We start from the raw sequence: 24,152 nt of genomic DNA on the forward strand, positions 1-24,152 counted from the left end.
TGCTTCCGTTGATGGAGCCCACACGCGTAAGCATGCATATATGCCATAATTAAGTATGCGCTATAGTGACCGCCCCCCGAATAATCCATTGCTGCTCCGGCAGGTTAGTGTCGGACAGTGCAGCTTTCCAACAGCGTTTGGCCTTTGTTCGAACCGCCGCGCGTTTCAAGTCGGGACCACAAGGCAGTGTTTCTTAGGCGTCGCGTCAGCGTTTCGGCTACTGGCTTCGCTGGAGGCGTAATTCTGGCGCTTAGAGCAAGGCGACGCAGGGAGTCTCAGATATCTGGCTAGGCCAGGTGTCAGCGTCGGCACCTTAAATACCTCGTAGGTGAAGATTGGTGAAAACGAATGTCTCGCCACGCGTTGGCAGCGACTTGCAGATCAATCTACACAGCTGTGACAGCACCACCGCCCCTGCGATCTCTGCCCAATTGTTCCCCTTGGTTCCGCAGTAGGTTTCCATCGCCGCTGAAGCGGATGATAGCTACGGATAGAGGATAATTGAGCGGCTTTTCCATGATCTCCGGAAATCTTCCTCTGGAGATGTCCCAATGACCTCACGTGTTTGGTCGCCCTCTCCAGCGAGCTTCGAGCGACAACGCCGGTAGACGAGACTGGCGCGACGCGGAAGAAACGGTGCCTCCTGCGCTCCGTTGCACGTGTGTGTTCAGACATCGCCGCTTCGCCTCGGCACATTCTTGGCGCTCTCGTAGCGCAACTTATGTGCCACTTTGCTGCAGATGGCTTTATTAATGCGTACGCTTTTTATGGCCATGTTTGCGGTTTAGTGTCCCCACGAGATTGTCATCACGATAACGTTCGAGTGAATTGAGCTGAAAGAAACAGAATGGTTGCATTAAATAGAGCTTTAAAAAATCTCGCAGCAGAAACCATGAGGGGCATGTGGGGTAATATTTATTTCAGCTTAAATTTCCCACAAAGTTAGCAGGGCCGGGGCAGAACTGGCGCTTAATTTGAAAACACCGGAAGTGGGCGGAGATAAAGGGTGGTGCCAAATTTTAAAAAAACCGGAAGTGTGGACGGAGCAAAGCGTTTCGCCATATTTGCAAACGAAGCGTGGTGGCAAGTTTGAAAACTCAAAATTGGCATTGATGGAACTTGATTAATTTAGGCAAACAGGGGAAAAGAGGGGCGAGGAGGCGTCAATGCTTATACATTCCTAAAATGCGGGTGACGCAGAGATCTCATAATGATTATAATAGTGGAAGCTGCTGCTGCCTATACTGCGCCATGCAGTCGTTTCAGGATGTAATGTGGAATGGCGTTTCAAGGCGCTTGACGCTGTCATGTTGCGACCGCGCACCCCGCCTGATAATCACTAAGAGAGAGGCAGGCGGCTAAGGCTATGAGGACGAGGTTGGTCACATGATCAGGGCGTTTCGGGCGCCAAATGATGCAGTGCGTTCCCCCAATGTCTTCTGCTAAACAGCTGCGTCAGTAAATTTAAATCGCATCGTGACAGCCTCTGACTGCCATCAATCGGTATATTATGGGCGGACAATATTATACTGATCATAATACATCACTGCGCCAAGTATAAACTCATGGCCGAGATATCAGACCTGCCACAGCTCCATGGGGCTTGAGTTGCAGATCCCGACATGCAGCGGCACCGCGCATACATGTACAGAGGACATGATAAGACACATCAAACATGCACTGCTTTAATAAATATGCATGCCCGCAGTAGCCGAGGTGTATTCCTGAAAAAGCAAGGTGTTATTTTCAGCGTTGGACATAAATGCGCACTTTTGAGCAAGCAGTATTTGAGCGGCTTTGTGTGCGTTGTGCTCGTGTCCTTCAGCATTTATAAAATTGCGCGATGAAGACGCGTAGGGAGGAGAACCCAAGGACGCACGCAGAAAACGCGTCTACGCTTTCCGTAACAATTGGTGATGGCGTTAGCTGTGGCTAACGTTGCATTGGCAGCAAAGTGCAAGCGACCACTTTGCGCTCTGGTTTACGTACGCACTCCATCATTGCTCGTCTAGGCCTAATGAGGTATTCAGTTTTCTTGGAACCCCTCAGAACAGCAAAGAAGAGCAGGGTGTTCACGAGAAGATAAGTGATTTTTAAAAAGCGGCATTTTAGCTAAAACTCATTCTTTCGCGATCATGGCGACGGCATTGATGGGCGCCGTAGCGGTTGTGGTAGAATTTGTCTATACAGTAACTTACTTAAATTTGCTAATTTACGTTTAAATTTTTGCAGTTCGGCGCTTGGTAGCAATTAGAGAATTTCAGCGGGCCATCAGAGCCCTTAGATACGTCTCTTAGATACGTCTGAACAGCTGAAATTTTTCGAGCCATTGCACTAAGGGCAGTTTTACAATTCTACCCACCCGATAATTGATATACGATACCCTGACGGCCTGCTCCTGTTCACTAAATGAAAACTACAGCCTAAGAGTTAGTACATAAGGATTAATTCATATATCTAAGTTTATCAGACTACAAATGGATTATGACATCGGCCAATTCCGTCGCTTAGAACATGAAAGAATCATTTTAGCTCGAACAGCCTATGAGCACACCGTATATTTCTTCTCACCTCCTCCAGAATTTCAAGCCAGACCCCACTGACCCCCATACCTTCGGTGTCAGGCATTTAGAAGGCTTTTACTTATATGTGACAAATACTCAGTGTTTGTCTTCTTTTACGACACAGACTAACAGGTGCTTCCTGTGTTTCACAGGAAGTGCCTGTCCTGTGTTTCATGTTTCTTCTACTCGTCCTAGTTCCGTTGCGCTTTGTCACTCTGTGTCGTAGCAGTATGAACCAACTAGCCCAGACCAAGTTCCTCTTGTCTTCTTTGTTTACGCCACCTGTGTTGCCATCAATATCAAGGGGGAAGAGCGGACTTTGTACAATGCTTTGTTTGGATGGCTGGGAATTGCTTGCCTCTTTAACTCTTTAGTTTTAAAAAAAGTGCCTCCTGCTTTCATAACTCTGCACATTTTGTTTCAGAGCCACTAGTTTCATCAGGCTGGGTCATTGAGGAACTCAAGCCCTTTCAGGTATGGACCTTGCACCGCCCACGAGCACTCCTATTGCATTGTTCCTGTCACGTGCAAAGTTGAATGTCAATAACAATTGTTAGTGCCTAACAAATTTTGCATCCCTAAAGACCAGTGTGACTTGTTAGACACATTATAAATGGGGATGCGTATTTACAACAGTCACTCAGGGCAATTGTATCACACAGATAATTCAAAATGCTCGCAGTTCCTACATTGCATGCATTGAAACGCGAAAGCCGTGTCCCGGGGCAGGACATGATGGCGGGAACTTCCACTGAGCATGTGGGCGCCACCACGACTGTGCTACAATGACATTAGCGATTGTTTATTTCTTGATTTGAAAATACAGGTTATATCCCTGTTTTTAGGGTACTACATAAAGGGGGGCCAGTAAAAAAGCAAATATTAGTCACTGCATTATACTGAAAATAAGCACACAAAAACAAACAAGAATAACAAAAGAAAAATATACGCGGAATATTCTATTTATTTTGCGAAAAAATTTTTACAACGCTAGTGTAGTCCCTAGACTATAGAATGATAAGTACTGGGAAATCGCTAAAGCTAAACAAATGCATTGAAACAAACTTTTAGGGTGCATAATTAATCATTGCAACAGACGCATCTTCATATAAAAAAAAGAATGTAAGAAAGAAAGGGTGACACAATTAGGACTGTGGGTTAAGTTATATGCCATTCAAACTACGGATTAGCTCTTGAAATTTAGTTGTGTCCAATTTGGTACTTATATTTAATGGCACATGGTATCATTCGATTATGGTGCTTCAAATGAATGACTTAGCAAAAAAGAAATCCTGAAAATATGCGGAATCTGAGCATTTGAAGTTAAAGGCCGGCTTTTTCTTATGGTGACAGAGTGACAGCGATGGACAGCTTGCTCTCCAGACAAAGCTGTGGGGGCCCAAGCGCCTTACATTGGATGCGAAGACTCTAACAGGGAGGGTGGTGTTTTGTAGAATATTCGATTGCAGGCTAGGAGACTTCGACATGCGAATGATACGGCAAGCACACCACAATCAAGGCGTGGTTGTGACTCATTAGTTTTTTAAAACGTGCTATATATGCCCAAGCATCAGTCACTTTGTTGGCCCTCTGTTCCTCACTCTCTCTTTATACTGTGAGGGATTGTACACTCTTTAAAATGATGTTTATAAGCGGTTATTTATACGGTTCATGTTCCACTCAAAACAAGCCAATTCTTTTAATGGAAACATAGGGAAGAAAGATTGCATGACATACGTGTGTTGCGACTATATTCTGTTTTGCGCTACACATATTTGAGCACTAAGCGTCGAGTACATGCTGCGCTAGAGTCACCAAGGCCAGCTTGTTTCTCAGCTGGTCAGATGTCAGCCAGGCGCACTTGAATGGGGGTGTGGAGTGCGCATTAAAGGAGATTCAACTGCTAAATGGCAGGAATAAAGGATATGTTTCAGGTTAACGTGGGGTTGCGGGGAAGTTGGAAAATGCAGGATGGGGATGGAAGAATCAGGGTGCTCTCTTTGGCACCGAACGTTATTAATCGGCGAATACTCGGTTCTTAAATTCCGTGTTAAGGTGGCATCGCGATTCTCCCAAGACTAGATAAAGAAAATTTTATTGAGAAAGGGCTTTGAATTGAATGAAGCGAGACTAATCTATCTGATGTTTTACCAGCTCCTGGAGCATTTACGCTGTGTATGGTATAAAAAAAGATGTTCAGACGAAAGAGCTATTGACAATTTTCGCTACTTACCACCTTTCCTTACAAATAAAATTTACATAGGATGCGTGTGAGAATATTTTAAGCGTGATTTGCGGGAGACAAATGATGCCTTGAAGCTTTAAACTCACCTTGATTTAGACGATGGAAACAGCAGGCTGTTTCATTATTTTAAAGCCTCCAGACCCGCACACAATTATTTTTCGCTCCCTGATTTCAGAAGAGACCAAAGGCCTAGTTCGACGCCCCACTCGGAACTCGTTGGTAGTTAAGGGTCTTAACCCGTGTGCTCCGGAAAGCTTGGGAACACGCACGTCGTCAGATAACTTTCTGAAGCTTTGTTTGTGATGCTAAACCCACTCCTCTTATGGCAACGCACCGCCGTGTACACGATCACCTTTCAGCTCGGGCACTAACAACGCCCCCATTCTATGCACACCTGTTAATTTCAGGTGCCTGGAGCTGCAGTGAGGAACCAGAGCTGCAGAGTGCCTGCCATTCCATCCTCTACATCTCTGGTCCCGCATGTCAGTCCTGGGAATGCAAGACCCTATCCTGCAGTAGAAACAACCTCGCGAGAAATGTGGCGCGTCGAGGAAGGTGAGTATGTGCGTGTTTTTTTTTTTAGCTAAGAGCTTCACTGCACCAGCTTTTCCAGCCATCAGCTGGGACGCAAGCTTGACCTTGATTGTAGCTAGAGGTCAAACCATGAGCATAAGTGGTGGTAGTCAGATTTGACACATGACGTCAGCTACAGCAGGGGACACTAGGGGCTGTTGCACCATCTATCTCGACTTTGACCTTTGGTCACGCGGGAAAGCGGGAAAGCGTCTACCCGCATCGCAGGCGCAGGTCATGAAAGTGTGTTCTGATAAAACACAGGTGCACTTTGATGCGTTCAGCGGAACGCTGGGTGTGATCGATGTCAGTCCTGCCGTAGACAGCGGCAGATGTTCGCTCCGTCACCGCGTTGAGGAGAAGAGGAAAGGAGGCATCCAAGGTGTGCTGCCTACTCCCTGCGTGACGTCACACAACTTGAACGAGCGAAGCCGGAAAGCGGGGTCTGGAATCTCAACCGCAGGGAATAAAAGTTTGTTCTGCATAAAGAACCTGTGAACTTTTATGCGTTTAGCCAAAAACTAGGCGTATGCGACGGGGCGCCTGCCGTGGGGACCACCAGTTCCTCGACCACAAACGTAACCAGGGAGATGGAGCTTTTTGTTCTCACCCAGGGTTAACCAGAGCTAAACCAGCAGCAATATTTTTTTTTTACCGGAAGAGATGCGCGGGTTAAGAACTATATACGAGCTGTTATTCAGACGGCAGTCATTGAAAGAAGCACTGCGTGCGGGGCTTTGTCTGTCCTCTCGAACCTTTCTTTCTATTGTTGTCGGGAAATATTTTCATTCTTTCCGTCAAAGCTGTCGTGAGGAACCCGCCCTAAGATGGCTGGGATGCTCAAATGCATCTCCCGGCGCACAGTATACAGCATCAGGTGTGTATACAGTGAGCTCACAGCCCGATCTGCGACAAGTGGTTTGTTGTGTGGACAATCGGTGGAACCAAGCGGCGTCTTTTAAGGTGCACAAACCGCGTGAAGATTTCTTCTTGTTAGAGATGACCAAAACTGGAATAAGTGGTAACAGTCGTTGGTACAGATACCACGCACGTCCTTACTATGCGCCATTACCTATAGAATGTGACCCATAGCGGCGCCTGCCGTTTTTTTTCCTGCATATCTTTCTGCGTTTGCAATGCCAGTACATAGCTTCCATAGACATCAGTGGAGGGATTTCAGTATATGCGTGTTCGTGGAATTTGGCTGCATTAAGCGCAGCAATAGCCACGGTAGGATGCTTACGATGAACTTAAACTTCATTTAACGAATGTTCCCAGAGGTATAGCGCGGGAGAGCGAAGGCGCGCTGAACACAAAGCAACCGAGGCTACTTGTGGCGTGAATTAAACCTGGCAGGTTCGGTCGTGGGAACCGCAATTTTCAAGCATGTCGCGCACCCCATAATAGGTGAATCATAATTTATTATTGTCGGCAGCATGACAACTTCGAAATCCTCGCTGAGTAATCTTCCGGTTCGCGTTGATATGGAGATCGCCCAAATAGCCGGACCAGGCGTATCCCGAAAAGGCCTCATCAATTCCTCTTGGGAACAGCGCCGAGCATAATAAAGGTTCCTTAGGCCACCATGCGTGCAGCGAATAATGACACATCCAAAAGCGTTGTAGGTTTTATGTCCGCGATTTTTATTTTTTTGTTCTGCTTTTGGTGACTTAGGTTGCGCCAGTCGATGCTGACTGCAACTTTACAGGCGGGCTGTTGACGACAAATTACCTGAATGAATCTATAGGCGTGTGCAGCTTGTCATGTGACCTTGCTTAGTCTGTCCTCACCTGGGGTTTCGGCATTCAGCATGCTATCCGAATCAGCCCAAGAAACAAATGAAAAGCGCTGAGGCGAGGCCGAGGTACTGTATGTCGAGCATGATGCAGCTGAGACAGCCGCGCTTCCTGGTGCAGCTGAGACAGCTGATGCAGCCGAGCATAATGCAGCTGATACCCATCCGCGCACCGACTGTGTTCTGGCAGCCGCGGCTCACTGAGTTATTCAGCATTTCGTTGAAGTGTGTTTTAGCATCCAAAAAAGTAAAAATGCAGTAACACTTGCGGGGAATGCTTCATTAACAACTCAAGATTTGTTCGCCGAACTCAAACAGCTTAGTATCATGAAAACTTTTTGCGCTGCCTGCTGTGAAAATGAGCACTTCGTCGTCTTCTGACTGGCTGGCAAAGAAAGGAAAGAGATGTGCGGTTGTGACGATATTTACGGATTCGTTCTAGAATTACTGAGTGTCAGATAATGTTACATGTGATTCTCGGGAGCAGGTTGATATAATTGTGTGTCCATCTTTCCATTGCGTCATCAGGGTCGAATGCTCCAAAACTACAATACCTTCTCCTGGCGATGAACATGCTCTGTTACGATCAGGTGTGCTTTGTAGCCCTCGTTATTGGGGTGGACAGCGACACATCAGGAGACACCCTAAATCGGAGTATACTTAATCTCTGCCTTAAGGCGGAGGTAAAAGAGAAAAACCTTGGCATGCTGGATTGTACAATAAGCACGCAAATATTCTGATGACTAACGGAAACGTGTTGTGGTCCCCTTGGCTCCTCTTATTTCGCAACTAGCCACTGAATACACTAGACATTTTGTAAGAGACCGCAATACAAGGACAGTGGATCAAACGCCTGTCCTTCACTCTAGAAGAAATTTGTGTTTTTTTCAGCATTGTATTCAATATTTGATAGCTTTGAAACACCGAATGCACAAAACCGGCAAAAAGAGCTGCGGCAAGCATAGGAACAAAGAGCGCGCATTGATTTTATTGCACCCTCTCGGCGAGTCGGGCAGGTTACCTTAAAATGCTGCGTTTTAAATCAGGAAAGCAGACTCTTACCCTTATGAGCTGCTTTGAATGAACAAAGTTTCGTCCGTTTGCACACGATACTGATGGTACAAGTTGACAAAAATGTACACGAAAGCAAAGGACTTGAGCTCAAACGGGAGACGATATGTTTCGCAGTATAATATACATGACGCTCTAGAGTTCCGCATTGATAGCCACATTGGGAAGTCACAGCACTGTCTGCGCGAGTTACTTGAGCAGTGCTTCATCCACGTAGAGAATGCCGGAAGTCGAGGTTTCTAATCTGCCTTCACTAGTGTTCGGCCGAAATCGTGTATTCTGCCTCGGATGCGGTATACATGTGGAGGCATTTCCGAAATGCTGACCGCTGTACGCAGATTAGATTACTACAAACGTGCAATTTTTCACTTCCATCAATTTAATGCAAGTGCCATTCAGGTGCCAGACTCGTGTGGAACCTTTGATAGCCCTATGCGAGGTTAAGCCCGGAGAAAGGTGTTGTCGTTGCAGCTGAATCCATGCCGAACAATTGCCAAGCCAAATAAGAAAGCTCATGTTTCCGGCATTTCTGCGTCTTTCTATGGTAGATTTTAGCTTTTTGTCTAATATCGAGAAACTCTGCGCATGTAGCATCTCTAGCGCTTCCCTTAATGCGTTGGAAATAGCAGTAGCTTAGAGATAAAAATTCATGTTGATGAAATTATTTGCAAACCTAAAGGTACGTAAAGCAACCCAAATGTTATTTCTGTCCCCTCAGCGCTTTAATTTCATTTCTACATTCTGCCTGCTGTCATTTATTTTCGCTGCCCCGGATCAGACGCCTCCATAGTGATAGAAGATGCCAGGGCTAGCAAAAATCTTTTCTTTCCTTTTGATTTTGATTTTTTAAAAAAACACTACCACCGCCACCTCAAGGTACCGGCAACTGGGTTTGACCTCTTTTGTTCTGAAGTCCCGTTTCCGATTGTAAAAAAATTATTGGGCTGGCCGAGGCCGAGTGGAGTTGGAGCGAAGTACTTCTCGCGTGGCTGGCGACAAGTTTATTGCGCAGGTGGAAACATTGTATATCTTGTTAAGAAAGTCCGATCCGCTGTCTGCAACGCTCCGGACTCATCTGCACTGTTACTTTGTTCCAGGACTGTATGTTACAGGCGAACAATTGCCACCTATTGTCGGATCGAAGGCCACGCAGGTGAGGGCCACATTGCACTCTTTTATGGAAATCCATGCACTGCTCTTATTAACATGAAGTCCATAAATTATTAGTTTGTTGGCGGGTAAAATAACTGATATAAAGAAACTGTTTTGTGAGATACAGTGACCGCTTATACACGGTCATGCCGGCTATGTTGGCGCACGTCATGAACCGAGCGCGGTAAATTTACAACTGGCATTATTATCTAAAATTTCCCCACTATATAGCTGCAATTAGCATTGCTTAGTGCGGCCTCAGTGCATCGAACATTTCTGATCAGTAGAGGGGAGCGAATATCAGATATCTTTAGATAGCTGACCGGATGCACTCGTATTCGATTCGCAGAGCGAATTAAGTAGTACATGTTCAAAATGCTTCCAAACGAATCGACAGCGCTCTTAGGTTTCCGAGTATTTTTCGAATATTTGGCACCATGTTCAAACAGAAACGCCGTACTTACTATTTTTTTTTCAAAGACAGGTTTAAAAAATTATTCGTATACTCAGAAATTCTGGAGAAAAGCATTTTTGAGCGAAAAACAGTTTATGATCGCAGTTTTTTTCATATAATGTGAGACCTCACTTTAACAATCAATATATCCGCAGGTCATCTCACAGCAGGAGAGGCAGAGTGAATGCGCGCCTGCGCCCGAATATATGCTTCAGGACCACTGGGAGGCTCCTGGGAGCGGCAGTCCGGATCAGACCGAAGAGCCGGCCTCACGGGAACAGCAGCGTGATGAAAAACGTACGTTTACGACTGGCGATTGACATGAGATTAGAACAGAGGCCTGCATGGATGAGTGCATATAGTTATTGATACCGCAGTAATTAGACGAAAGAATATGCAAAGACCTCTATGTGCTTGCCTCGCTGATCTACAATACGTAATTGGGAAGCAGTGTTCGTTCCTTTACTCACGCCACTCCTGTGGAAACGGATGCAGGATGTCCTCTGTGACGTATTCGCGTCAGAGGGATTTCCTTCCCAATGTAGCGGCGACCGCACATCACGTGACCGACGTTCTTTGCCGGTGCCGCGATGACACACACACTTGTAGTGTGGGTGGGGTCGGGGGCGGGATACTCACTTTTCTCTGCAAAGCGATGGAAGGTTGCTTTCAGTATGAATAGTGTTTCTGGTATGTGTTTACAACACTGTAATATCAGCGGCAGACGTTTACAGGATGCATCTGTTTAAAAAAAACAGTACTTTTGAAGCATGCCTTGCTGTTTATTCGGCTCGTATCAGCGGATGGAGCAAGTTCTAGTTCTATCGGCCACAAAAGGTGCCAGGTTACGGGCTATGACTATGCGGGAAAAATTTATTTGGATCTAGTGACGTACACTAAATGCGTGAAATGTCTGAATGTGTGTGGAAACCAACATGCGTCATTAGCTAATACTGGGTGGCTGAGTCGTGAGGCGGCGCAACGGTAATTTTTTTTTCCGAGAACACGCATGCCGAAAACTTTTAGGGCCGGCTGTATATACGTTTCGTACAACTTCAGTCTTGCGTTTAGTTCACGCACCTTCACCAAAACATTGTTCTCCTCAGACTCGCATCCTGTAAAATTTCGCTGCGTATAGTGAACTTCAGGATTTTCGAGGTGCATATTTATTTGCCGCCGCTTTAGTAATGCAGTTGTGTGATTTCAACAGTATTTACTTTTTGTAGATATCTGGCCTTTTTACTGCCACGATAAGTCATTTACCAACGAAGCTGCTGTGATCTTTAATCATCTAAAAATATGCCTCACATCATGTCTTCTAGGTTATGACGGAAGCGGAGGGGTTGCACCTGCTGACTCCACCAGCGACACAGCATTGGCTGACGTGAAGTGCGAGGTATGTGAAGCAAACACAGATGTTTATAATACCTCTCATGGACAGTTTTGACAGGTGCTCTCTACTTTTAAAAGCGCAATCGCGGCCCAGATTGAACTAACCAAGCTGTAAAGCACTGGCATCCTACGGCTGTTGACGGCATTCGTTAAATGAAGCATATAAGCGGTCCAATATCAATAATACAACATTATTATTTACATAAGGAGTACAATCCATCATAGATGCAATGAAATTCGTTGATTGGCTGAGAGAGGTCACGCGACTTGAAGACGTTATCGCAATGTACCCACCATGCGTCGAGCACTGCTGCTGCAGCTAACAGTTCGAATGTGGCGGTTGATGGACTGATAATTTCAAAGAAACTGATGCAAACACGCGAAGAACTCACAGTACAACCTGTGGCTTTAAAGCTTTGTAAAAGGTTAAGGCGTACCCATAGTTTCAATCTTTTCCCCATTCTAACTGGCCAGACTGTCTATGCGTACTGTATATAGTTCACCTGGCAGAATTCTATAATGTTCTTCTGCGGCTTCGTGCTCACTGTGCTTGATTGCACTGAATTCAGCACTGACAATAGCAGGGAAATGTTTCCTTTCGGCACCATTAATGGGGTGATAATCGCGCGATGGCTGTCACGACCACCTCTGACTCCTTTTCTCACGGTAGGAAGAGTTTTTCTTAAGGCATACAGTTGAACCTCATTGTCACTAAGTTGAAGGGGCCCGGCGGTTACTTTGTTATAGCCATAGTTTCGTATAGCCCGTGTTGACCGAACTTCCAGCGGGAATCCTCATTAATTCGTTATATCCGTTATTTTTTTAAAACAGTTTCTCTGTAAGGAGGTACGACTGCATTTTATTGCTTTTTCGTGACATGCATGACGGAAATCAGATTAGTCTTGAAAAATAAAAGCACCGATTATATTTCAAACATATGGCGATACCTGCTTGAACGCGACATTCTGTCCAAAAATGCATCATCTCATGTGCGTGCCAATTCATCCGCCAACTCATAGTGCCCGCCCATTTATGTGATATATAACATATTAATCACGCCGTATACAAGGATTCAAACATTTTTGGAGGGCACAAGCTTCAACCGCTTCTATCTACACTACACTTCACAAACGCCTACATTACTGTTCTGGCGGGTTGCACGAGTCAATTCATTTTCTCGCGCACATTTCTTTCATGGGGAGGGGGCTACCGGTTACTTAATCGCAAACACGCTCCTGGATGACGACCGCGATTGTGGCACAAAACACTGCAATCCTAGCACTAACATCTAGCGCACCAAATTTAATGTATATGCGAACGCCCAGTATGAAGTACAGTGCCTGGTGAACACGGCTAAATAATATACGCAGGTGATATCGAAAGACGCCAGTCTCGTCAGTAAGAACATGTTCGAGTTCCTGGCGTCTGGAAAGTCCACAGTCAAGGGTGTCCCGGTGGGAGTGTTCACGTTGAAGGCGCTGCCCGAAGGACTGCACTTCGGCCCGTATCACGGAGTCAAGGTGGACTGCATCGAAAGTGGTGGCTGCACCTGGCCGGTAAGCATGTCCGGCCAATACGTAGAACACTCAGACTCGGGTTGTAAAGGGTCTTATAGACAAAGGTCAAAACAGTTGGGCTGTTATTGCACTATGCTGCTTGCGTTATTACTCTCTCACATACGTTCAAGTGCATTCGAGGTTAGTTTTTTTGTTGGGCCATTTTATGCTGGAATACGTGCAATTGTTGTTTGAGAGCAAAGGAGTGCAGCGGATGATTGCAGTTCTATACCACTTATCGAGAATTCAATGAACATGCGCACTTTCCAACGCTATTGTATAATACTGTACGGCTGCAGAGAGAGGCATCGTTATTATAAAGTTAGAGGAAAAACAAAAACAAAATGTGCAACGAAGCTCACCTAGGGTAGTTAGTGCCTCGCCATTTCGCCAAACTTCTTTGGCATGAGGCAAAACCATGCAAAAACATGAGGCAGAACCATGCGACATCGCTGAGTCACCAGATCCATTATTAGAGGCCTTTTTATTTTCATACCAGAGTCACACCGTACAAGAGTCGCACTCACAGGTCAAGCTGGAAGCTTTAACGTAACCTGAAGGCTAAGCTAAAGGGTTAAAACAAAATATTTATTTGAAACAGGAATATAATTATTCTTTAAATGAGCTTCAATATCTTGGACAAGCTGAATTCAATACCATTCATGGAATATAAAGGAAGCTGGTTGGTTTATATCGCTGACACTGGCACTACGCGCGCCGCAGTGTTGGTATCCCGGGCTGTCCTTTTTTTCCCTCATAATAAGTTGTCAGCAGACAAAAATACCTTGTCACATGGCGCTCATTGGCCTCAGAAGCCTATGCGGGATAAAAAAAGTTACCATCACCATCATCATCAAAATAGGTACTATATTTTTCTGTTCAATATTTTCAGAAAAGATACTGCCCTGGTTTTATTTTCCTACGCGTTGGTGCGAGCGATCGCGTCCGAGACTGACTACGGCCATTGATGGGAGGCCCTCGAAATCTCCAGTGTTCTATGCTGCTCTGTTGACTCGTACCGGGAGCTGGCAAGCAGCCAATGTGCATGCGAAATCACCCTGACGGCGCCAAATGGCGCCAGGTGCCCGGCAGGCTGTGCACATGCTGTAGCATCCGAGCCAATCAGCGCGTACTCGCAGGCGGTGGGCGGGCTTCTGGTACTTCGGTAATGGCAACAGGGTACACGGTACGCTTACCGTGTCCCGATGGCCACAGAAACCGTCCATGCAACAGCGCTGTGGCCTTGGAGTGGAGAGACTGGTCGGTTCGAGGGCCCTCGATATGCCCATGTGACCGAGGTATCAGATTAGAACACGAAATGCTGGCCCCTTCCGGACACTTAAAATTTACGCCACGTTTTTTTTGCGTCTGTTGTTTCACGTGAGTACGGTAGCGAAAAAGTTTGACTTGAGCGTTCAGACGGTGAAACCGTTTCGTTGCGCAGGTGCACCGATGTGTAAAGTTCTTCGTGGTAGACGGCCGCCAACAAGAGCGCGACCACTGGATGAACAACGTGAACTACTCACCCAGCAAGCGCAGACAAAACCTCGTGGCCTTGCTCTTCAACGGAGACATCTACTACCGCACACTAAGAAACGTCGGCCCCGGCGAAGAACTGCTCGTTGGATATTCAACGTCGTTCGCCGAAAGATTGCTGGGGAACCCAAGAGGACGAGGGGCGTTGAAAGAAGGTGAGCAGAAGCTTATCCTGCACTCATTAGCTGGTAGATTATAATCGGTTTATAGCGTATGCAAGCTACGACCATGCCTGATTTATCATCATCATCACCAGCCTGACTACACCCACTGCAGAGCAAAGGCCTGTGCCATGTCTCTCCAATTATTCATATCCTTTGCCAGCTGCGCTTATCTTATTCCTGCAAACTTCTTAATCACACCCGCCCACATAACCTTCTGCCGTCCACTGCTACGCTTGCCTTCCTGTAGAATCCACTCCGTCATCCTTAAGGACCGGCAGTTATCTCGCCTTCGCATTTTAAGCCCTGCCCAAGCCCAATTCTTCCTCTTGATTTCAACTAGGATGTCATCAACGCGTGTTTGTCCCCTCACTCACTCTACCCGTTTTCGGTCTCTTAACGTTACGCCTCTCATTTTTTTTTCATGGATCGCTGCACTGTCCTTCCAGCTTCCAGGTTTGTGTCCCGTAGGTGAGTGCCACTAAGATACAGCTGTTGTGCACTTTTCTCTTCAGGGATATCGGTAAACTGCCATCCACGATATGAGAGAACCTGCCATATGCGCTCCACTCCATTCATATCCTTGTTATTTCCCTCTCATGATCCGGATCAGCGGTCATTAGTTGTCTAATGTGGACGTATTCTTTTACCACTTCCAGCACCTTGCTGCCAATAGTGAACTGCTGTATTCCTGCTAGGTTGTTAGGCTTTTGAACATTACTTTGGTTTTCTGCATGTTAATTTTTATACCCACCATTCTGCTCCGCCTGTCTAACTCATTGATGATGATTTGCAGTTCACCTCCGGAAGGACTCAGCAAGGCAAGGTCATCAGGGAATCGCAAATTATTTGGGTATTCTCTATGAACTCTTATCCCCAACAGTTCCCAATTCCTGCCTTGGAATACCTCCTGCAAACAGGCAGGGAATAGATTTGGCGAGATTGTGTCTCCTTGCCTGGCACCCTTCTTTATTGGAATTTTCTTGCTTGCTTTATGGATGACTATGGTAGCGATGCTGTTCCCTGTTTCAATGAGTCTGTCTACGTTGTTGCGTCCCAGAGTTCACACTGGCCCAAAGATGTATTCATACCAACTGTCCCAGAGGAATGCCATTTTTCTATATATAGCTTCCAGTATGTCGATAAAAGGCTCTCTTACACCTAGATTCTGCAATGCCTGTATGGCTGATGAGATTTCCACTGAGTCAAATTCTTTCTCGTAATTAATGAAGGCTATATATAGGGGTTTGTTGTATTCTGCACATTTTTTTTGCATCTGATTGATAGTGAGAATATGATCTGTTGTAGCGTATTCTTTAGGAAAAACTGCCTGATCATTTGGTTGATTGAAGTCTAATGTTGCCCTGGCTCTATTCGCGATTACCATAGTAAATATGTTGCAGGAAACGGAGAGTAAACTAATCAGTCTGTAATTTTTCAAGTGCGTGGCATCTCCTTTCTTATGAATTAAGATAATGTTTGCGTTCTTCCAAGCTTCTATTGCAGTTGAGGTCTGAAGGCATTGCGTGTACAGAGTGGAGTTTTTTTCTAGCTCGATCTCCCCTCCGTCCTTCAACCAATCTGCTGTTACCTGATCCTCCCCAACTGCTTTTCCCCTTTCCATTGCTCCTAAGACTTAGTTTACATCCTCTTTCATTACTGGCGGGATGACGCATTGGAGCGAGCAACTGTCTCTCTCATCACCATTCTGGTTACTATGGCTACTGCGTAGATTTGTATACGACTCTTCATCTACTTCAACTATCTTATCTATATTCCTAATGTCATTGCCCTCCTTGTCTCTTAATGCACACATCTGGTTTTTACCCATGCTTATAGTTTCCTTTTACCACTGTTAGGCTGCCTCTGTTCTTTACAGCATTAAAGATCGTCTCTATATTAAACTTCCTTATGTGGGCTACCTTGCACTTGTTTATTAACTTCGATGGCTCTGTTAGTTCTATTCTGTCTGTAGGGTTAGGCCTCTCATGGTTTGGCACTTCTTAATCAGATCTTTTGTCTCCTGAGATAGCTTGCCAGTAACCTGTCGAACCGTCCTACTGCCTACTTCTACTGCGCACTCCGTAATGACACTTGTCAGATTATCGCTCAATGGATGTGCATTAACATCGTCTTCATCTGTTAAAGCTGAATATCGGTTGGACAGCGATATCCTGAATTCTTCTATTTTCCCTCTTACTGCTAACTCGTTAATGAACTTCCTCTTCACTAGCTTTGTCGTTTCCCTCTTCAAGTCTAAGCTAATTTGATTATGCCTGATTATGAAGACTTCGAATGTCAGCAGGGACGGCGGACATTTTTATGTAAGGGCATCTGGGCGAAAGGTGAAGGAACACCGACACATTGCATTAATCACAGGGAGATTAAACTGTGGATGAAAGGGGATGGGTGCTTGCGTTTCATGTATATATCCTTAGCGCATGAAAAGGAGCTCTGAATTTTATGCATGTGTACCGATGCAAAGCTGGTCGATAGCGCTTCTAGAAAAGGCACTGCCTTTTTATATGTAATGTATATATTACCAACTGACGTATCTGTGCGGGTTAGTACCATAGCGCTGCCTTTGTTTTGCAAATAGGCAAAATATTTAATAGATCAAATCAAATCAAACTCATTTCTTCCTTGAAATGGTACAGACAGCGGAGGCGCAGAAAAGCCGCTGCACCCTTTTGCTTAGCCGCGACTTGAGAGTAAGTCTTATAAAACAAAGGGAATTTGTCAGCATATTAACAGGTATACAATAATGAAACTACAAAATAAAGTGAAACAGCATTATACAATATTGAATCAACTTTCACACTTGATAAACACAGATCAATACCAAAGAAAAAGAATAAACATATCCTAAATTTCAGCATACATAGCACCAAAAGATTTTTTTGACGAACTAAAGAGGTCAAAATTTTTATACGCGTATGTATTTAACAGGGAGGGAAGAGTGGATTGCAGGCATTCTCTTACTCGAATTTATGCGAGGAGTCGGCACTACCCAAGTCTTCACATACCTTGTCGTTTAGCTGGTTTCTCGGGCATGCAATTTAGCAAGGCTGCATATGTAGTTTACATTCCTACGTGTTTCAAGTTTAAATCGAATACTTAGACGATATTTATACAAGTTGTGCATTTTTACCACGCCCCTTTGTAGAAAAAGATCCGCTTGGCGAGTCCCAGGGGACATAGTATATAAGACAAAGGCACTTTTTCTGTAGATTATAGATACATTGAAGACAGCTATCCGTGGATGTTCCCCACACGAAGTGGCAGTAGTTTAAATAGGAGTAGAAATTGGAATTATAGAGGATTTACTTTATTATTCTTGGAATAACATATCTAAGCCGACTTATGACCCCAGTCAGTTGAGCCAGCTTCGTTGCTATATCTTCCACGTGGTGACCCCAAATGATTTTGGAAGAAAAAACTACTCCTAGACATTCAAATTTTTCAACCAAATCTATGCACCGCGAGCTTAGTTTACTCTCTATGAAAGAAGGAAGCACTTTATTTTTGGGACGAAAAATAACAGCTTATGTTTTCTTGTCATTAATATGCATACATTTGTATTCACGCCATTTTTTAATTCAATCATAGTGCCATTGCATTCCTAAACAAGGAGATCAAGAACATTTCCAGTAGAAAATATGCTTGTTTCATTAGCGTAGATAATAAATTTAGCAGCGGAGTTAATGTTAGAGATATCATTTAGATGCATATTAAAGAGAACTGGTCCCAATATGTTGCCTTGTGGGACACCCGAAGTAATAAATTTTGCTTCAGATTTCATTCTGTCTATGCATACACCTTGTTTTCTGTGTGGTATGATTTCAGAAGCATCTGGGTCTGTCCTCGAAAACCATAACACACTAAGTTTTTTAGGAGTATACAGTGGTTTACTAGATGAAATGCCTTCGAAAAGTCTACGAAAACACCGATAACAAAGGCCTTCTTTTAAAACAAGTTAGTATATATTCCTTTTGCTCGAGTAGCGCTAATTTGTTTGATTTATTTTTACAAAATATAAAATGATTTGGTGACCAAAGGTTACGCTTGAAAATGAAATGAGACAACCTAGTATCCAGGACTTTTTCTAGAGCCTTTGAAAAGATAGGGAGTATAGATACTGGTCTATTATTTCCGAAATCGTTAAGGGAACCTTTCTCATTCACAACCATTACTTTGGCTATTGGCATTTTGTCGGGAAATATGCCAGAAGTAAAGCATAAATTAAATATATTCCCAAGAACAGTTGCAATAACTGCTACAACATGCTTCATGGGCGTGACTTGAATGCCATCAATGTCACAGGCATGGCTCTTATTAAGCTTCTTTATGACTGATATAACATCTTCTGCCGTAAGCGGGTTCAAAAATATTGTATTATTTTTGTAGGAACTAACGTAGCTAATGGATTCATGTGATAAGTTGGTATGCGAACAGGTTTTAAAAAGTTGTTAAAGGCATCTCCTAGCTCTATTCCAGATATGTCTTTATCATCAAGCCTTAATGTCAATGGGGCAGGGTGCGGTTGCTCGCGCCTTATTAAGCAATTTACTCTTGACCACAGCATATGGTGGCAACCATTTTTAACTTCGAGAAATGTCGTGTACTATTCTGTGCGTGCAAGACGTAGCTTTTTTATTAACTTATTCCTGTATTTCTTAAACTTACTTAGGTCATCTGCTCGATGTGTGTGTAGAAAGATCACGTAGAGCTTTTCTTTCAGTTTAATTTCATGGTGTAACTCAGATGCTATCCAGGGATAGCGAGTTTTAAGTGTTTTTTTTCGGGTACTTTTAATGGGAAGCAAGAATGGTATAGTTGCGTAATGATTTAAATAAACTTATTGTAAGCCTCATTTACGTCACTGGTAGTGTCAGTGCTATCCTACTTAACTTGTGCCAGTGAACTATAAAGTAAATTGAGTGTTGGATTGGTTATATATTGATACGTGGCTTTTTCTTTTCGGCACTTCACAGGTCCAGTCCTTTACATACATACAAATATTGGAAGATGGTCACTGAGTGCACATGATATTACACCTGAGTCAGATATTGGTTGAGAGGAGTTAGTAATGAGCAGATCGAGAAGGGACTCGTTTTCTTGTGTAATCCTAGTTGGAGTGGTTACAAGGTTAATGAAGCCATTCGAAGCCAAGACAAAGTCAAAGTGTTTAACCAAAGAATTGTTCCTCAACATATCAATATTAAAATCCCCTTCAGCTATTAGAGTGTATTTGCCATCTGTTAAAAAGAAAAAATGCAGTCGTACAATTCCAAAAATATAACCACATTTCCCCTTCGGAGGACGATAGCAAACCGAAAACACGAACCCGTCGATAGAGACAGATAGGACCTCAAAATCATCAGTAAGTAGACTATACGAGTCCAGTTTGTTGCATTCAATGTCATTAGACACCAATAAGGCTACTTCACCCCCACGGATACGAGAACGGTTGAAGTAGCAAGTTGTATATTTGGTCATCCTAAAAAGGTCAGAATCATTTGTGCTCCATGTTTCACTGAGCATGATCAGGGGAAAAGGAACCGAAAATTCACCAAAGAATTCATCAAAAGACATTGCCTTGTTTTTTACACAGCCTCCATTCATGTTAACAGCTTTAAGCGATGTCGGCGGAAGATACGAAGCAGTGCGGTTCAGGTCGCTGGGCAAATAATAACTCTTGTCCTGCATTTTGGTTAAGTTTCAAGTAGAAAACACGAAAGATAGGATCAAAAATGCTATACCTGATCGAAATCGCCATTTCCCCTCACATGAATGGCACTCATTCCCTCACTTTTCCTACCGAAAACCTTTCCGTTGACATACAAATTAAACTTATAGCCTTTATCTTTGGCGCAGTCTTACGTTGCTTGAAGATGTTCTCTGTTGCGGCGTATTAAATTTTCTTGCAAAAAAATTGGTGGATCGCTTTCCTCAACGTTTTTCTTAATTTAATCCAGTTTTCTCTTATCGCTTACCTCCTGGAACGCACAATGATGCCTGGCGCCTTATCACGTTTGACTGACAGTCGATGAACGTGTGCAATTTCCTGTTTCGTCAAATGAGGCACTCGAATTTTATCAGCCACGTTATTTAATATAGCTTTCAGGCCCCGATCTTGTGCTTCTTTTATTCCATCTACTTCAAAGTTGAGCTCCCTGCTCCTGAATTCGAGATCATGTATGTCCTTTTCCAACTGGGCTTGGGCTACCTGTTTCAGGCCATCTTTTTCTTCAAACACAGTCATCCTCTTTTTAGTTCTTTAATCTCAGCCTCTTGATGGCTGAAATTTTGCTCAAATTCATCGAACTTCGTAGATATGAAGTTAAGGCTCTCTCACATACTTTAAATTTTTTTCTGCCAGAGGCATCAGCCATTCTAGTTTTTGAATAATTGATATGAGTGCGAGTTTAGTATCTATACTATTCAGGTTAATGATGTACTATTCTGTTACTGCATTAAGGGGACTACCATGCACAGAATTGACACTAAGGAACTGATGCGAAAAAGTACTACTGCTGGCCTTTTCCTCTCTGCCACGGCACACATTAGGAACACTGAATTTTCTAGGCAGTTCTTTACTTTACATGTGCTCATTCGGTCCTCCCACTGCTCGGTTCTTTTTCAGAGGACGTCAACATCATTCCCTTGCACAGCCTGTTCCTCGCCTGTGAGAAGTGCGGTGACCTCTTCTCTACGCAGTACAACTTGGAAATGCATACCCGGCAAAAACACTGGCGTAGCACACATGGAATCCACCGCTGCACGTACTGCACCTACACGAGCAGTCGCAAGTAGGCTGAACCCGTTTTATGGCGCCGTTTCTTGCTTTCCTCCATTGTGGCTAGTTAACTGGAGAGATGTCCTTTCTGCTGACGAGCGACCTTTTCAAGCCATAATTACCTTAAGAAGCACAAATCGTGAAGTCGCCATACAAATACACATTCAATGCTTGAATGCCACGATTTTGGGACCGAGCACAACGCAGTCATCAGCATCACTTGTAGCAGTAGTGCACTCGAAAGTGTCCCTTCGCGCTTTATTGCGCGCTTTGTGTTCATTTTCTATCAAGAAACAGTGCCGCCTTTTTCCAGCAAGGTAAGAATTACAGTCCAAACTATCCTGGCGGTCGCACAGGTTGCATTCGTTGTTTCCGAAGTTCGTAGTAAGTGAACTCCTAATAATACACCCAAATTTTAAAATCACAAAAAAATACAGTTTTATTTTTAAAAAGTGGGTTTGTGAGTTATGCGCGACTGATACTTGAAAGCAAGCTCTATCAAAGTGCATTCTCAGCTGTCCACGGTGGTCATGTGCTCCCCGCCAAGAACATTGCCGCCAACAATCTGCTTTAGGGATGCGACATAACTAATTAAGGTTGAAGCGTTAAAGGCAGGTGGCAATAGGTACGCCTCCTTGTCGTGGTCTTCATAATGTTCCCAGCAGTCTGGGAGTGCTCGTACTTTGCGTAGAATGCTTCATCAGTTCGTGGCTCAGTGATGCAGGCGTTAAAGAAGTTACCAGTGCCGGCCAGCTGCGCAATAACGACACGTTGCCACAAAGCCCACGTGCGTCACCGTCGTCTGCCATGCCTGGATCATGCGGCGGTGAAGCTGGCGCAAGTACGCGCAGAACGTATCAACTGGACAGCCTGCCTGGGCTTTGTCTACTCACGGTGGCAGCGCAGATTGTGGAGAGCAGATTGGGCTGGTCACGCTTGCCACGTGATCCGCTGGGCAAGCCAGGCATGCCACGTGACAGCTATTCAAACATCTCTAATCGCTACCTTTGGATGATCTCCTAGCCCGCTCTAATCTCACTTGCACTTTAGAGGCTTTCCCCCGCCGGCACAACCTTAAGCAGTTATGAGCGTTGTATGCCTTACCCGTCTGCGCGCACTTCGCCGGCGAGTTTTCGTAGTTTTAATGCTGCCTTTTGTTGTTTTTTGGGGTCTGTAATTTCTGTTCAGAGCGATGTCACCGGAGATGGGTGGCGCTGTTAGCCATCCACGGTCACGGGAAGCACGAGTTTTTAGACAGCGGGGTGGAGTTCAAGGCGCCTCCTTGTTCGTCCTAACCGAGTTGCGTTATGTCTGAGACGCGGCGCCATTCCTCTCATACACAATTTTACGGTAGCGCCACATTCATTCGTAATAAGCGAGCGTTCGTTATATCCACGGCCATTATTTGCTGCCTCCGCTGTATAGAAATTTGTAGTTTGAAGCCGCTCTTGCGGTGTTAGAATGGAGTGAATCCCTCGGGTGCGAAACGGCCCACCTGGTGCTTTTCGCAGCGGCCACTTTTGAGGAGTGGCACAAGTGTAAGAGCCGCCCGCAAAATCTGGTCGTCTCGTGGCCAGCCCATCATAAGCGCTGACCTTTGTTGGGCGCTAAAGAATTTAGTTCGACATTGCGCGTGTGTGTTTCAGTACTTGCAGAGCTTAACTGAGCAGTGGTGCCTCAGATACTCCCCAATAAGCCTGATTAGCCTTATTGCTGAGTCGCTCACATTACAACTGAAGTACGTGTCTACCGAGGTTCCCTTAGCGAGGACATAAGAACTAAACCTCAACAGGCGAAGTTCGCTCATTGGGAAGAACTGCGTCACAAACAGGCAAAGATTCGCCTGACACCTGCGGCAGCTATATAGATCGAAGGTGTGAACGCCATTGGCGAAATCATAACCTTTGGGGTTGTGCGCATAAAAGTAGACACCTTTCGCCTGCTGTGTACCTTGTAACCGTTACTGAATCACCGGGAGCCCGCCACCACTGTTCAGCACGCGCTGTTTAGTCGTGATGCTGCACGCACAGGCGCAGCTGCCGGGTACCTTGTGCCATCTGGCGCCGTCAGTGCGATATGCGAACGTGCATTGTATGCGCGGGCTCCCAGTACTACGGTACGGTACCGCTAAGATTAACATGGTACAACATATGCTAAAGGTGCCTACTAACGGAGGCATCGGGAGCACAAATTCGTAGTCGTGTGGTAATTCTGCTTATCCTTACCCTTCATATACGCAGGGCTGATATCGCCAGGCACGAGCATACCCACGTTGACAAGCGAAACTCCTTGTGCCATGTGTGTCAGAAGAGGTTCTCCCAGCCGGACAATCTCAAGGTTCACATGAGGATCCACAGTGGTGATAAGCCCTACGAGTGCAGCCAGTGTGGCAAGAGGTTCAGGCAACGCGTCCATGCAAGGAGGCACGAGCAGGTCATACACTCCCGCCAGTACCCGTTGCACTGCCCACGGTGCGGGTCCGGTGCCGAGGACGTCACCAAGCTCAGCCGCCACACATGCAAGCCGGTGGCCACGACGGAAGGTAAAGAAGTATTCAAGCGGGGCCCAGGACGGCCACGCTTAAGGGCAGATGGAAGTGCGCCAAAGGTACGACCGAGGAACACAACGGAGGGTACGCCTCGTCAAGGAGGAGAGAAGCGGGGCCGAGGTCGACCACGTAAAGCAGTAACGCAAGATGCGTCAACGTCGAGACCGCAGAAGCCTACAGGACTTGAACTACTGCAGGAAGGATTGAAGCCACGTCGAGGCCGACCACGTAAAGCAGTAGCGTAAGATGCGTCAAGGGTGTAGAGAGATGTAGTGTTCTGTACTGCATAAATAGCCTTTTTGACAC

General features: G+C 45.1%; 1 protein-coding gene across 1 annotated transcript; it reads left to right on the plus strand.

Moving 5' to 3' along the window:
• The first annotated feature begins 5,061 nt into the window (after positions 1–5,061).
• LOC144108520 (uncharacterized) lies at positions 5,062–24,152 on the plus strand. Its single transcript, XM_077641736.1, has 8 exons — positions 5,062–5,364; positions 9,346–9,401; positions 10,010–10,151; positions 11,177–11,250; positions 12,617–12,802; positions 14,247–14,493; positions 21,146–21,311; positions 23,539–24,152. The coding sequence occupies exons 1-8, from the start codon at positions 5,346–5,348 to the stop codon at positions 24,089–24,091; spliced, it is 1,443 nt and encodes a 480-aa protein (XP_077497862.1). The 5' UTR covers positions 5,062–5,345; the 3' UTR covers positions 24,092–24,152.

Source organism: Amblyomma americanum, chromosome 10 (assembly GCF_052857255.1).
Source record: "Amblyomma americanum isolate KBUSLIRL-KWMA chromosome 10, ASM5285725v1, whole genome shotgun sequence".
Lineage (NCBI taxonomy): Eukaryota > Metazoa > Arthropoda > Arachnida > Ixodida > Ixodidae > Amblyomma > Amblyomma americanum.